Below are 16,761 nucleotides of genomic sequence, written 5' to 3' on the forward strand. Positions count from 1 at the left end.
TGACTCCTCCAATTTGACTCAATTTGGGCCCAATTTAAATCCAACTAAGCTCGATTTCATTAAATTAAATCAAATCGATAAAGAACAAATCAAATCAATCCAAATTGAACTTAACTCGGACTCAAATTCAAATCCACTCAACCCAATTGATTAAATTTGAACTCAACGATTCATATTACCTCAAATTTTAAAATATGTTTCTATGTCCTTCCTGGCAAAATTTCGCAATTTAGGGGATCTCTATGGCTCGAAGTAGGCGACTAGAGAGGGACGGGACCTTGCGTCTGGGGTTGTTAAATTATACAAAACGTGAGAGCAGGAGAATTCTATTGTTCTCTTTGGGCATCCTGTCGCATGCATCCAGCAAAGCATAAGAGCAAGAGACAAGCAGAAGGCTTCCTGCATGAGATTTTTGTGTGCGTCTAGCCAAGCGAGAGAGCAAGAAGCGAGTTGCTCGTTGCATGCCCTCTTCATCCGAGCCCGAGCAAACAGAGAGTGAAACCTCTCTCCTTGCGTGTGGGTGTTGGAGTCAGACCGAGCGGTTGATGGGGCACTTGTGCGTGCGCCAATGCCAAACCAAGTACAAGGAATCGAGCAGCAGTTTTCTACGATTGTACCTAGGCAGCGACGAGTGACACAGAGCATCCGAAGGTGAGTTCTATGCAGGTCAGAATCTTTAGCTTGCCACATGAAAGCTTATTTCAACTTGCAGAAAAGGAAGAGACTGTTGTAGTTATCTCTTTTCCATAATTAAGAGAGATCCAAGAGTTTCTTCTTCCTACTCCATCAACTCCAGCAAGCTCGTGACTATGGGGATGACATTCGGAGGATTTTGGACAGCAAGTTCGACTTCCATCCCTCCGTTATCTCGCCTTTTCAAGGCAAGAGGATATCGGCTTTCACCGTGACTTCCTCCAGTGAGGTATATTCCTCAAAAGTTAGGAAAATCCCTAGGTATTCAAGCCAATGGATGTGGTTGACGCTCCCAAGACTTAGGACCCTAGAAACCCATGCATTATATTATCTAATGCCCACAAAAAATCCTACGCTTGCTGCCCTCTCCAAAAAAAGCAATGAAAATTCGGTGATTTCCACTTATTTGCTCTTATGTGCGAGCCCAAGCAGGACCCAATGCGCATAGGGTCATTGGACTTATGTCTGACACCCTCCAAATGCTTGTTTCGCATTCATATTGCATGTCTAATCGTTGCCTACGATAAATGTATAGGTTCCTAATATATAAATTGCATGGGGTTCAGAGGGCCCCGGCCTCCGCCCGCTTTTCTTTTTATTCAGCGAGGGAGTTTTAAATGATAAGTTCCGGGGTAAATTTTGGAAGGCGAACGGCGCTGGCCATAACCGGTATTTCGTGATGCCATTTGGCGGCAAAACCACTCGGTTCAGAGGGCCCCGGGTCATAACTGTTTATCCTGCGATGCCATTTGGCGGCAAACCGCCAGTCAGAGGACACGTACCACGTCCTTACTAGCAGGAGACTGTTTTGAGAATGGATCCTAGTGATATTTTCGACTAGGCATTTGGCTCTTTGTGAGCTGAAGTAAACTTCATATATCCACCCCGACAAACTGTTGCGGAGGGTGGATAAATTTTGCTTTAAGTGGGTGAATGGATTTATTTCAATTTTAAATATTTTTTGGATTTTGAGATTTTTTGGATTTTTGGATTTTGATGGGCATTTGGGTGGCATTATGAATTATTGTGGGATTTGAGTGGAACTTTAGATTATTTGAAATGGACCCCTCCGGTTGAGATCTTCGTTCAATACGGCCATCATCGGGGTGTTCAGCGTCATTTTCATTTGTGGATTGAACCCTGTCGACTCAGCCGAGCTATTGACTGAGGATCGGGTTTCTCGTAAGCCTTGTGCCCTTGTGAGTGAATTCTTTTGATTATAGGTCTTGAAGGCCTAATATGAATGTATTAAAATAAATATAATGGTCTCCACAACCTTATATTTTTCAATGGTTCAAACCCTGTCGACTCCTATTGATCCGTATAGAAGGATCGGGTTCGAACATGAATTCACTTATTGACCCGCGCAGCATCCCTAGACGTCACGTGTGTACCAATAACACACTCGTCGGGGCCCATACGGGTGTTTGGGGCACTTCGTAATTGAACTCTGTCTACTCATTTTACCTACCTAGGAGGATCGACTTTAAATTTAATAACCCGCGCAGCATCCCTAGACGTCACGTGTGTACCAATAACACACTCGTCGGGGCCCATGCGGATATTTGATTGTACATCCCCTTGTGTACCTATGTGTATACAAACTACGGTGCAGGTGCAAGGGTACTTTGAAATCATTTGTAGACGCCTTCTGTCCGCTTGCATGAATGTTGCGGATCTGGTGACGTGGTGTAGTAGCTTCTGAATAGAGTTGTTCGCTGCTTCGTATAGGTAGATTGTCGTGCACTACTCGTTGCATGCTTGCATTCATCGTAATTCTTTCATGTTTGCTTATAGACAGTGTACTTTACGTACAACAAACTTCCTACAATGACCCGTAGGAGCTTGCATTCATTGTAGTCATTTTGCACTTTGCTTGTGGATAGCTTTCTTATGCACATTTTAAAGAACCAAATCGTTGCTAAGGTTCTTCGTGATCTATCTGTAATCATCATAATTCTCTCTTGATTGTCGTTGATTTCGCTTAACTAGATAAGTGACTTGTAATTATGCTTTTTCAACTATTGAGATAAGCCTCTTTGTCGTTATGCCCCCTTTGTTATACAGTTTGTAGATGCTTTCTTTTGCTACAATTTCTTCTGCATCTTGTTTGTGATATGATGTGTGACATGTCCATGTTCACAGAGGATCCTTTGTATTTGCAATTTCTTACTGCTATTGTTTATAGATGAGCCATATTTATCATACTTCCCTCTGTACCGCACTTGCGAATCGTGGACCTTTGTAGTTGTTCGTGTGCATTACAACCATACTACTCTTACTTGTGCACAATATGCAAATGACACTTTTACTTATTGTATACCCATTATTCTTCTTCCTTGAATATCTTCTTCAACTTTATTCCTTGCATGGTTGGGTATATGAGCTTTTAAATTCATATTCAAAAATCCATTGATCACAAATTCTTTGTTGTCTTTGAGAATAATTTGTAGCAATCATAATGGACCTAGTGATGTTATATGTTGATGCTTATTCTCCAATCATCATGACATATCTTATTACATATTAGTAGTTGCTTCTATCATCACTTGCAAGTTGAGACCTTGTTGCTTTTCTTTTATCGCAAATAAATTGCATTTGGCCCTTGTTCACATATTCGTTGCGAGTCCCTCTCACTTGGTTCAAGCAAGTTCATAAGTCTCATGTTATCTTGACAAGTTCAAGTTGAGTTTTGCTTGAGTCCAAATCAAGTTTACAAGTTTGTTGTCAACTTGTCCAAGTCCTTGCTTAAATCTAGTTGGAGTTCAAATTATGCATAGTCCTTTGTGCTTTCTTGTATATAAGTCCAAGTGACCCAAGTTTCAGTTTGCAAGTCTTCATAGTTAAATTGCAAGCCTTTGCTTGTGTTCAAGTTGTTCAAGGCTTTGCTTACATCATTTGGTTTTCAAATCAAATGCAAATTCAAGTTCAATTTAAAGCTTAAATCAAGTTTGAGTGTAGTTCTTTGAGTTCAAGATCATGTTCAAGTTCTCTTGTAGTTGTCCCAAACTACAATCTCAAGTCAAAAGTTATTTGTATTTGTTCTTTTGAGTTCAATCAAGTTCTCTTATATTTTCAAATTCACTTGAATTTTAAGCTCATTTTGTTCAAATAAGTCCAAGTCCAAGCTCATTTTTTTGTTCAAGTCCTTGGATTTTCAATCCAAATTTCGGCACCTCCCGGCGTCTCCCCCATTTAGGGGAAAAACCAAGAGGCAACCTTCCCTCGACGCTACGTGAGCGCTAGCGTGAGCGCTTCAGGTAGGTGTCAAAATGACACCGCTGCGCAAATATATTTTTTTTATCCCCGCCCGCTACGTGAGCATTTAAGGGTTTTTTTATTATTATAAGAAGAAAGCATATGTTAGAAAAACACAGATTTCCCCCCTCTGCACCACGTGGGCATTCGGGTGTACTTATATAAAAATAAAGAAAACATATTTTTTTTATCCCCTTCGCCGCAAGCGCCGCACCGGTTTCCCTCCCTACAACGCTACTTGAGCGCGTAAGTGGTTTGCCGGCTTGTTGCTAGCATTGAAGAGGGATTCTTAAATCGCTGCAAGCGCCGCGCCGGTTTCCCTCCCTACAACGCTACGTGAGCGCGTAGGGGGTTTGCCGGCCCGTTGCAAGCCACGAGAAAATAACCACTTTCTTTTTTTTCATTAATTAATTATAATTAATTTTAATTAATGATAATTAATTAAAATATAAGATAATTAATTATAATTACATTTAATTAATTATAGCTAATTATCATTAATATTATTTAATTATTATTAAAAATAACTAATTCATAATTAACTAAATTAATTATAAACCAAAGATAATTAGTTTATAATTAACTTAATAGATTACAAATCATTATAATTAATAATAATTAATTAAGATTAAAGTAATTAATTATAATCAAATTTAAATAATCATAATTAACAATTAATTATGAATTAACATAATTAATTATATTAGAATAAAATTTGAGCCGAGATAAAACAGGATTAGGGCATGATTTACGAAAATCCTCCGTTTCCCTCTATAGCTCGGCAGGTTTACAGGATTTGGCCACAAGAAGCACGTGAAAGGTAGAACATTACCTTCACCACCAGCGAGCTCCTCTTGTTGTTTCCGATCGGAGAAGAAGGGAATGCCGTCGAGTGAGCAAAATCGGGCAGAGGAGGCGACGGGAGGAGGTAGAGGAGCTCGGATGAGATGGGGTTCGGCCCTATAGGTGTTGGGGTGAGTTCGGCTGGAGAGAAGAGGTCGGGCTCTCTGGACAGGATCGGACGGCTGCAGGTATGGGTGACCGATCTCTCTCTCTCTCTCTCTCTCTCTCTCTCTCTCTCTCTCTTCTCTCTGGATCGGAAGCAGCAAAGGGGGTCGGGTGAGGAGAAGAGGCCGACGGAATTTGGTCGGAGAGGAAGGAGGTCGGGAGGAGAAGTATCGAAGGCTGGGCTCGGGATTGAGGGGAGATCAGAGAGGGTTACGAATGAGAGAAGAACGAATGAGAGAGAGTTTGGGAGCAAAGGATTCGCGTCTGTGGGATTTGCGAATGGAAGAGAGCCCCCGAAGGCTTCATTCAAGTGGCCTTTAAAGGCCTCTGAGAGCAGCGATCGAGGCTGAATACGGGATTTGCGGCTGTTTTGACGCGAACGGCGCCAAATCAGCGCGATTTCGACAAGGTTTTGAGAATCCGACGGGTATGAGATTTATACGGGATTTCTGCTTTGCTCTCTTCTTCATCTGTTTACTTTGGTTATAACATGAGAGTCAACATCAATAAATATCATTGCTTCCAATTCAGGCTCATCAAGTGAAAGATTAGCAATTTCTAATATTCTCATATCCTCAAGAGATTCAAATCCATCTCCAGCAATATCCCACATCCTGTTGTCTCCCTCCATATAAGTTGGAGTTTTCCTTGAGAGAAGTCGAAGGTTTGTATGCACATAAACTAAATCTTCATCCCATTGTGGAGTAATTTTATTTCTCTTCATTGATTGGATGAATGAGTATGTGCTCCTATTTCTTTCACAACAGGATGAAGATGAAACTTGACCAAGCAATTTTATGGCGATTGTTTGAAGTAGAGGTGCTGAAGCTCCATGTATAATCCATCCCATTTCGGATCAATTCTTTATCTATCACGCAATGACTCTTAGTCACCAAAGTCCTCTAAATAACTAAAAAATTTAGCAAGCTCAATGTTGACACTTCTTCTCTCCTCCTCATTTGGAAAATAATGCTTCAAACAAATCTTCCTTATATTTGAAATTTTTAAATCTTTCTGTGGAGAAACTCTTTGAGAATCCTCTTGAAGTCATTCTTTAGTTGAATATCTTCAAATAACATTAAAATAAAATAATAAAAAAATGTTGAAATTATAAAACAACCAATTGTGAATTCAAAATGAAAAAATGTTGAAATTTACCTGGGATTTAGTGAGTGAGCCAAGCAATGTAAAGGTGTATTACTTTTGCTCCACCTATCTTCTAGAATAGCATAAATAACATCCCAGAAGCTTGAGTCTTCATGAAGTACCTTCTTCTCAAGTCTATATATAATTTCTTTTACTTTGGCTAGCATTGAATCCAACATCTCATAAATGAGATGTAAACAAGACTTATCCGTATTAGCTACTCTCAACATCTCATAAATTGGGTCTGTGAAATTTATGATGTATACAATCTCATCCCATCATAAATCATCTAAAAGCTTCTCTTTTACATACCTAGCCTTTCCAACATCATCTTCCCTATAACATGACCATTTGTCACTGATCACCATAGCTTGAAGAGCATTTTTTTATTTTTTTGAATCTTCTCAACATCATTATAACTGAGGCAAACCGAGTTTCAACAACTGCAAGCATCTTCAAATTAGAGAAATAATTGAACAAAGAGAGTCTCATAGAGTGATTCATAATAAAATTCCTAATTACAATTGCATCTCCAGCAATCACTGTGATCCAATGACATTCATTATAGGTGATTTCATTTGAATCGGTATTCTTAGCTGCACAAATGTTCTTCAGAGCAAGATTAAGCGTATGCACAACACATGGTGTCCAGAAAATATGAGGATATGCTTGCTCTACATGTAGACCTGCAGCTCTACAAACAGGTGCATTATCAGTAATGACCTGAATAATGTTTGAAGTCCCCACCATTACGATAACTTCTTTGATTAAATTAGAAATGAAGATCTTATCCTTATACTGTCCTTCACAATTAACAGCTTTGATAAACATATGATAGCTCTCTGTTACAGCCATGAAGTTGATAAGTAGTCTTCTTTGTGGATCTATCCACCCATCACAAACCAAAGTAACTCATTTTTTCTTCCAAACTCCTTTAGAAGGCTTGAGCAACTTCTCAATATTATCCCTCTCTTTGCAACAACTTCGTTCTAATGACATTATATCCTGGTGGCACGTATCCTACAAGATTGTTATTGCATGCATATGTAAAGGCATTCTTTTAATGTGGATTTCTTGCTAGGTTAAAAGGAAGTCCAGCTGAGTAAAACATTCTAGCTATTTCCCCGTCTAGTTGTTCTCTCATTTGTAAATGAAATGTTTTCTCCAAAGCACTATCTACAATATTTTTTCTTTTTTTTGGTTCAAATCCCTCCATTCGAAAAAGCCCTTTGTTTACAGTACTATCATCACATCTAATTGAAGAAGATGATAAAGGATATGAAGCATGAGTGCTTGGAAGTGGAATATATTTTGGAAGCTCTTTTTTACTCATTTGCTCAGCTTCACTGATTTTTCTTTGTAATTCAGCCATTTGTGATGAGCTTATCTTCGGGCAAACTTTGATTCCATGACCACTAATCTTCAACAAATGAGCTTTTACTCTATAATATGATCATTTATATGTTGCATTACAAAAATTGTATTTGAATGCAATATTGCCTCCCCCTTCTAATGTTTTACTTATTTTTGTAACATAACCCCATAGAGGTTTGTTATCTTCAATATTGATTTATGATGGACCATCATCAAAACCAATTCCTACTCTACTAGGCTCATTATCCTACAAATGATCTATACAAATTAAAACATATGAATTTGAAACATGAAAAAAATTAAGTGAAAGTGTATATATGTTGCGACTCTACCGGGGGTCCAAGAGGGCACTGCACCCTGGCGATATTCGACCTGCAGGGGTTTCAAGGGGCAGCGCCCCTGCAGGGGTTGTAGGGGGCAGTGCCCCCGGAACAAATTTTTTTTGTAAGAGTAATTTTGAAGTGTTGTTTATTTTAAAGTTGTTTTTATGGAAAGATACCGAGCGGTACCGAGCATGTTTAGCTTCTCGGTGCCGCTTAATACCATTCGGTACCCCTCTATACCGAGCAATTTCGAGCGGTACCAAGCAATACCGAGTTACAATACCGAGCGATACTAAGTTCTAATACCGAGCGGTACCAAGTTCCAATACCGAGCAGTATTGAATTCCAGTACCGCTCAGTACCGAGCAATACCGAGTTACAGTATCGAGGGGTACCGAGTTCCAATACCGAGCAGTATTGAGTTTCAATATCGCTCGGTACCGAGTAGTACCGAGCAATACCGAGTTCCAGTACCGAGCGGTACCGAGTTCCAATACCAAGCGGTACCGAGTTCCAATACCGAGCGGTACCGAGTTCCAATACCGAGCGGTACCGAGTTCTAGTACCGCTCGGTATCGAGCAGTACCAAGCAATACTAAGTTCAAGTACCATTCGGTACCAAGCGGTACCGAATACCGAGTTTTGATACCCTGCCTATGATTAAGAAAACGAAGAACGAAGAAAACGAACCTTCACTGCTCACGTCGCCTTCACTGTTTGCATTGTCAAGCCGCTCTGTCGATGAAGGATGATCCTATCGACTTTAATGCTCGCGTCGTCAAGCCTCTTTGTCGACAAAGGATTATCTTGTTTTCTTCTATGCTCGTGTCATCGAGCCGCTCCTTCAACTATAACGAAGAAGACGAACACTTGTGTGGAAACGAAAAACCTAGCTCTTTGAAATGTTTCAGCCGCATAAATGAATATGAATATTGAGCAGAAACGCCGAAAGGCCAAAATGAATAGGGTAAATTGTGGCTCCGCTTTTTCTTTCTTTTTTTTAATAGGACACGCGTATCCAGTCAAATTTAAATAATATTTTAATTGGACACGGCAAAGCCGTATCCGACACGTATTCGTGCCGTATCGGAGGCGTATCCGTATCCTACACGTGTCCGATACAGCACGCCTCGTAAATAGGAGTATCCGTGCAACATAGATGCAGACCATGCACATAAATTACACATAGAATACGCAGTAATCCATATTAATAACTTGCTATTAAATGATTTAATTTAATTAAGTAAATAAATTTATTTATGTCTTTTACCTTGTTATACAATTTTAAAGGCTGAGGGTCATGACATGAATAATAATTTTTATTAGCTATGGACTGACGGGTGGCAGATATGATTGGGAGGGTTGGTTGAATTTTTATGAGCTTTTATTGACATTTTATTGCGTACCCTTGTTCAATATTCTACTTTTCACTATATAATGCGAGAACACTTGTCTTAGGGTACTCATGATTATGCAAATAGAAGTAATGCAGCCTGGACAAAATGTAAAATTTTTTATTTCAGAAACTAAGTCTAAGGCTGTTGTTAGTTTATGATTCTTTTGAGGAAGAGGATAACTAAGTAGATTGCAAAATCGTAAGAATAAAAAAATTAGTTAATCATCAACCTCAAACGAATCACAAACTACCAGCAACCTTAGATTTATTTCTGAAGTAAAAAATATTTCCTTGTGTCTGAGGCTGCGTTACTTCTGTTTGCATAATCATGTCTTCGTAAGAAAGCAAAACTCCTTGACCCCTACATCTAAAATTCTTTTGGTTAAATTGTTTTCATAGAATGTATATAGGTTCTCTTGTAATTGTTATTAATGTTCTTTTAATTGGTTCCTTGTATTTTTTATTTTATAAATAGACATTTTTTTATTGTTTAAAAGATAAAGAACTTTTTTAATGATTTTTTTAATTTTTTTTTAAAATAAGCAAGGAATACGCAGAGAGTACGCACAACATATACAGAGATTACGCACAATATACACATAAAATATTGCTGAACACATCCAGTACGCATACTTTATGTAGAAAATCATCACTTTTATTAACTATTAATACAAAATCATACATTAAGTTACAACTGCTCCAACTGCTAATTTACAAATACTTTAAAAATAGATTGCAAACCTGCATCCCGGACATTCACAGGGATTATTACAACCAACACCAATTCCTAACTCTATTAGATAAACATCTCTCTTATTCAAACACTAAGATAACTCTAAAAATCACTAAGGTTCCTCTTGATATAATGATAAATCATTCCAGCCCAAAAAGTTGAATGGCAACATCATTGGATCTTAAGATTCCATGAGTAGCAAGCTTGTCTCAAAGCAAGCAGTGGCTACTCTATGGATTTTTCATAACCCCTTCTAAATATGAAACAATTAAAAATTAAAAAAAAAAAAGCTTTAAATTACAAATAACTTAAAGTAGAACCACCCCAACAAATAAAATTAAACATTTTTATTCTACAACAAAACAATACAGCACATGTAATATGACATACCACAAAACCAACACACACTTAGATGCAAAATCCCTAAGCATGCTAGGATTAGAATTTTTTTTATGTACATGTAGTTGATATTTTAGTGTGATGTTTTGGATTGTGTGTATTGTGGGGAGTTGCCCTTCAATGATTAGGATAGAAATATATGTTCTTTTTAGCAGGTGGTCATGTCCAAGAGAGGATAAAGGTACCTTACAGCGATACGAGTAAATTTTCCAATAAGCTTGACGGACAAAAATTGCACCGCAACCTCCAAAACTCAAGGTTTTCTTTCTCTCCTCTCTTTTTCTCTAATTTTTCTCAAGCCATTTCTCTGTTAGCCATTAGCCGAAGTTGAAAGGGATTTTAATAAAAAACTTTAAGTGGATTAAGATATTTTAATAATATAATATTTAATCTAATCAATTTTTTTGTATAAAATTTAAATAAATTATTTTAGGAATTCAAAAATTATCGAAAAATATTCATAAAAGAATTTAGTTTATTTAAAAAAATATCGATGAAATTAATTTGCAAAACGGACACCTGACGGTCTCAAAATCCTCACTTGTACCAACAAGTGCCAATTTCTTAAGAATTTTCGACAGTGTCCAAATATTACAAAAAAAATTGTGCAATTAAAGTATATAATAACAATGCTATAGTGAAGACAGTTTGTGATTTGGAATTATATTGATTCCATAAAATATTTATTTACCTCAGTTAAAATACTGGCTATTATACCCTCCTAAACTTTGGTCTACCAAAGTAGAATGTACCATGACCCATTGGAAGCAACAAATTGCATGCAGCACTCAATCCTAAAATCATCAACTTTCATACTACTTGTTAGGTATGAAGAAAACCAAATGGGGATAAAATTTAGGCCAAACGAACGAGTGGTCAAATAAATTTGAAACTAAAAAACATAAGCTTATGGGTAGGGAAAATGGCATAGTATTTCAACACCATCAGTTTTTAGCTATCCACTATAAGACTAAATCCAAGTCTTTTAGGTGCCTTACCACAATAAATGTATGGAAAAGCAAGAGAAGATAGATTAGCAAATGCTTAAACCACATTACATGACAAAGTAACATCTAAAAATATGATTATAGAATTAGGTAATTTTTGTGTAATTAATGAAGAATAAAAAATGCACCAATTGGACTTGAATACAATCATATGTCTTTTTAGGTATTTAACATGTAGTCGATAGGTTATTGAAGAAGAGCTCACCCACTGGTTATGAAATCCAACTCTACAAAGGATTCATCAGGGAGTCGAGTCCAACGTGAAAAGTTTGAGATATTCGCAATTCATTGAACTAGCCACTCGACCCTAATGAACAACTCACCAACAAAGCTGCTCACCCTCTATCTTAGCAGGGGAAGACCTTAATCTCAATCTCACTCGCATCCTCAATAATAGGGAAAGTATTTATTCAAGAGACTCTCTGCTTGCCCATCCTCAATCAGCCGGCCATAGAGTTTGTCTTCCCAACCACACAAGCTCACCTGCCTCTCCTTTTGCAAGGCAAACTAGAGCTCTAGCAAAGGCTACTAGTGACTCCGGGAACCCACCAGCATCAATTTCCTCCGTTCATGACTAGCCTATATCTGCTCCCCTATATGTACTCGGCACTCTAAAGTTTACAAAGAAGCAAATTAAGTTAAGCTCAAGAAAGGTTACACCACACCACACCCAACTAGAGGGTGACACATGGACAAGCCAATCAGCAGTCATTAAATTCTTATATTTTTTTTTATTCATTTCATTTATGCAACCTTTTTTGTAGCTATCTGATCCCTATCAATAAATTGCGAAGAAGAACATTTGGGACTTTTAGTATTCTCTACTATTATTACTACTTGAATTAGTGTACTCTGTTTCTTTTTTTCCCCCTAGCTTTATCTCCATTCTCACAGGTTTCCAATTTAAACTCATTGAGGTTGTCTGCTATTAAGGTAGAGTATTACAATGAACATATTTGGATTCAATACAACAATAGATAAAATTAAAAATAAATAATGAAAAAGGTCCCAAATCTTTTCAAGTGTCACTTTAATCTCAAATTTCTCCAAACATCCAAACTTTCAAAGCCCACTTCATTAGTTTAAAGTTGTATTAAATAGTGAGACCTGAAAATGTGTAAAATGTCATTATGAAAAGCTTCCTTCCACCAAATTCTATCCAAATAAACTAAAAAATTAATAATAGGACCAATTTGTCTAAGATTTGGTAGTTAACGAGTTAAATTGAACACTTAAAACAATTTAGGTCAAGAATGGGCACACCTAAAAAATCTATGGAACGTTTTGATCATTTACCAAAAACGTTAATGTTTAATGATGAGGAAAGGAAAGGGATCGATAGATCAAGGATAACTTTGGTAAAACTTGTACAAAAAAATTCAAGTTTAAGACCAAAGAAAACATAAAAGTTGCAGAAAAAAGATTTACCCAAAATAGGTTTAACACCTCGTCGTTTTCAACAAAGATGAATGAAAAAAGAAGATTCATAAAGCAATAGAAAAATAATTTGGATAAGAAAGTGGAGGATCAGAATAATATAAAATGTATCAAAAAAATTGTAATTATGAATTATATGTAATAATGCCAACACACTTGCAAGACTGAGATCAAAATATCCGAACCTTAGTAGGATTTCCATCATAATCAAATGCCCTTGCAGCTGGTGGCCCACGTATCTCAACCTCACTATCTCCTTGCCTTGAACTAAGATTCTCAATGTAAATCTACAAACAGATGAAACTTGAGCATTAAATATTTTCAGAATTATTAGAAAAGAAAGAGCAAATGGTCAAATTATAAATTAATGAAAACCAGCACTACAATACAAGGGGATACTTCAGCAGCAAAGTTCCATTGAACATGACATATTTTAAATCGGCTCATGCAAGCTTCTTATTTGTCTCTCACGCAATCAAACAACAATTGAGGAACCAAATAAAATTCATTGACGCAGCAATTGCAACCATAACTTCAAAATATTCTGTGACGTGCCTCTTTAAAGAAAAACATATCTCATCAGTTGTACAACACAGCAACCAATATTCAAAAGCAAATCAAATAAAAGCATAAGCAAAATCTTTACATCAACAACAACAATATCAAGCCTTTGTCCCACTACATGGGGTCGGCTTATTTATATATATATATATATATATAAGATAGAATTTCTAGATAATAGGCTTCAATCTCTTTTGAAAATAATAAAGTCCCCCGAAACAAAGTAGACTGCTATGCCATTTAAACCATAATTTGAAACTTCTCCTTCATAGAAGAGGATTCAATCTTCCTAAAAATTGTCAACTCCAAAATGAAGTACCTTGCTATGCCATTTCAAGCAACAACATCCTCGGTCTACGGTGGAAAAGAAATAAATTAAGAGGTTGTTTTCTAAAAAGGATGCATAATAAAAGGAATATAGTGTATTTAAAGTTGTTTGGATAAGTATAAAAAAAAAGCAGCAGATTTTTTTTTTCGCTTGAAGTGAAATGAATGCAATGTAAAGTTAAATGATGGTGTTGGCTAGTAGCGGCGATAGTCAGCAATTGGTGACTGGTGACAAGCATAAACAACTCAATCAGCCTCCGATGAAAAAGGAATTTGACCAAAACCGGTTGAGTTTACAATACATAACAAAAATGAAAAAGGGAGTCAAAAAGGAATTTAAGAAAATTCTCTTTTTTTTCATCAAACCAAACACCCAGATTTTAAAATCCTCTGCATCACGTTTTTAGCAACCCAAATAGCCCCAAACTAATTGAAGTTATCAAAACTATCAAGCTGACATTTAACAAAAATATCTATGCAAATCCATTATCGGAGGAATTACCACAACTCGACGTGGTGTACAATGAGCCACAACTTCTCCATGGCATAATCGCCGTTTTTCTAGCGTCAACAAAATTAAGCTTTTAATCTGCAAATGAAGGAAATGATTAAAAGTGGATAAATTAAAAATAAATAAATAAATTTAAATAATAAACTCATTTTCAAGAAAATAAATGAAAATGAAATAATTCATGAGTAGTCATAATGGTAAAGAAATATATTGCATGTAGTCAATCTAACTCTCCCTTGAAAGTCGATATAACTTGTTAATCACCATGTAAAGCTTGTCCGATCAGAACCATATGCATGCACATCAAGGATGCATGTAGGTTAATCTTCAAATGAAATTAAAATTATAGAGTTAACACCGCATTAAAGTCGTAACATACTTGCTCACTTGCTTCAACTACATCATGAGGTGGCAATTCTTCGGTTCCAATCTCAAGAACGAAGGCACTGGGAACTTGCAATACCTGCTGAAAGTTCGGGAGAACAAATTGTTGAGAGAAAAGAATTATGGAGGGAAGACTACAGCAGACATGAATTAAACAGTATAGGTTCAGCATAGACCAACAGCGTTTACTCAAATGTCATGACACTTTCAATATTCCAACATGCTCGTCAAAACAGACATTATTAACAATTTAACATGTAAAAATGCTTTAAGGAAAAGAAAAAAAAAAGAAAAAAACTCCAATCAGCTAAAATGATAATAAACTCCAAAAATCAAAATACAAAGTAACTCTCTTTCTTTAACCTAATAGAATTGGCATCTAAGAAAAATTATCACTTGTTGCTAATAGAACTTGTCCATAACTGAGTTTAACTTCAAGACAGATTTAAATGCCTCACCACACAAAAGATCAGATAGAATCAATCAATCAATCCAAGAAAAGGGTATCCAAGCTGGCAAGTCTCAATCCTACTTTATGCAAAAAGAGTTTTACAGCTGTACCTCTCAAAACATCAATAACAAAACTGATAGAAACCTTTTACTTAAAAATAAATAACAAGGTGAAGATATTTAGACCAGAAACAGTAGATTTTTGGGAACTTCACACGGAAAAAAGAAAGGAAACAACCTTCTGCATGCACACTAGTACTGAGGTGCACAAAAAAAATTAAATGCAACCACAGCTTGATACATGAATGTAAGTCAAGTAAAGTCATCAATTAGAAAAGTCTTAAAACAAAGTAAGACGGTTCCAAAACTTCTCTGTAAATGCATGGGTAAAGTTATATACAACAATGCCCCCCAAAACCTTGCATTAGCAGAAGTTTCTCGGGGTAGGCACATGCCAATCTGACACCATGATCATGGGTCTAACACACAAGCTGCAAGATCACTACAATAACAACAAAAATATCAAGCCTTTATCCCACAACGTGGGGGCAGCTACATGAATCTTTCATCTTCATTGGGTCATATTAAGAGCCAAACTCTCATTTAAATCTAATAAAAAAGGTCATTTATAATACTTTCTAAACAAGACTTTTTATGCTTGTTGACCACTATTTAGCCGATGTACTCCACCTCATGCCATCCAAACGACACAACATTTCATTCACTCACGTAACTCAACAACACGACTTCGACAAAACCACTAAAACATCTCTCCCTTTCATTTCGTTCGACCTCACGCACGCAGGAACCGTCCGCTCACCTCTCTCGCTCGTCTTCCTCATTTATTGTTCGGTCTGGAAAAATATACAAAAGGCACAAACCTCGCTCTCACAAGCTGAAGATTTCCTTATTTTCCCTGAGGCATATTGGATTTAACATTTAACCAAATTTCTCCTGAGAGTAATATCAAGGTTTATTTAAACATGGGTTCTACTTCCCCTGAGAGCATTCATGACTAAAACAAAAATATATGGGATTAAGGTTGATCCTTGAAGTAATCCAACTGAAATAGGAAAATACTTGGTCAAACCACCTTGTGTATGGACACAAGTAACAGCTCCTGCATACATATCCTTAATGACGTGAAGCCAAGTACTTTTCTATAATGAAATAAAAGTTCTGGCAGATTTTGAATAAGGGTAGTGCAAGTGGCTTGCCGCCAATGCAGAATCGGGGGATAAGCAACCCTATCCATGCATTGCAAGAGGTTTTTTTTCTTTTTGTCATATTGCATATTTTGAGTTTTAAATATGATGCAAAGAAAATATGATGTTTATTTCCATAGAGTAAATACAAATCAGTTTCATATTAAAGCAGAATTTACAAGAGAAAGGTTAGGTAATCAAAACCTTTACTTGCTCGGTAACAAGAATTTTAGGGAATATAGCACTGTTTCCATCAGAAGAAATGCCTAGGGGATAACCAAGCATCTCTCTTGACTTCACCCATAGTTGAGCGCATTCTCGAGCTAAACTGGTCCACAACAGATAATTTATATGAATTTTACAGAATATATCAATTACTTATTAACTTGAAAAGGTAACTACATAAAAAAAATTGAAAGAAATGCTGCATTTATAAATATTCCAGGGATTGAATCCCGTTTTTATAACCCCTTAGGCCACCGACCAATCACAACTCAAACAGCTCATTCAACCAGCCCCAGTAACAAATGTAACCACGTCATTTTAGTT

General features: G+C 36.7%; 1 protein-coding gene across 1 annotated transcript in view; it reads right to left on the reverse strand.

Annotated features, from left to right (window-relative positions):
• LOC110102194 (glycine--tRNA ligase, chloroplastic/mitochondrial 2) overlaps nt 1-16,761 on the reverse strand; it is a gene marked incomplete at its 3' end in the record, with an annotated part of 127,639 nt that overhangs the window by 78,522 nt on the left and 32,356 nt on the right. The window contains 4 exon segments of the mRNA XM_020830410.2: nt 12,960-13,061; nt 14,165-14,251; nt 14,553-14,639; nt 16,417-16,540. Of these exon segments, the coding sequence (XP_020686069.1) occupies nt 12,960-13,061; nt 14,165-14,251; nt 14,553-14,639; nt 16,417-16,540 (400 nt within the window).

Source organism: Dendrobium catenatum, unplaced genomic scaffold (assembly GCF_001605985.2).
Source record: "Dendrobium catenatum unplaced genomic scaffold, ASM160598v2 fragScaff_scaffold_132, whole genome shotgun sequence".
Lineage (NCBI taxonomy): Eukaryota > Viridiplantae > Streptophyta > Magnoliopsida > Asparagales > Orchidaceae > Dendrobium > Dendrobium catenatum.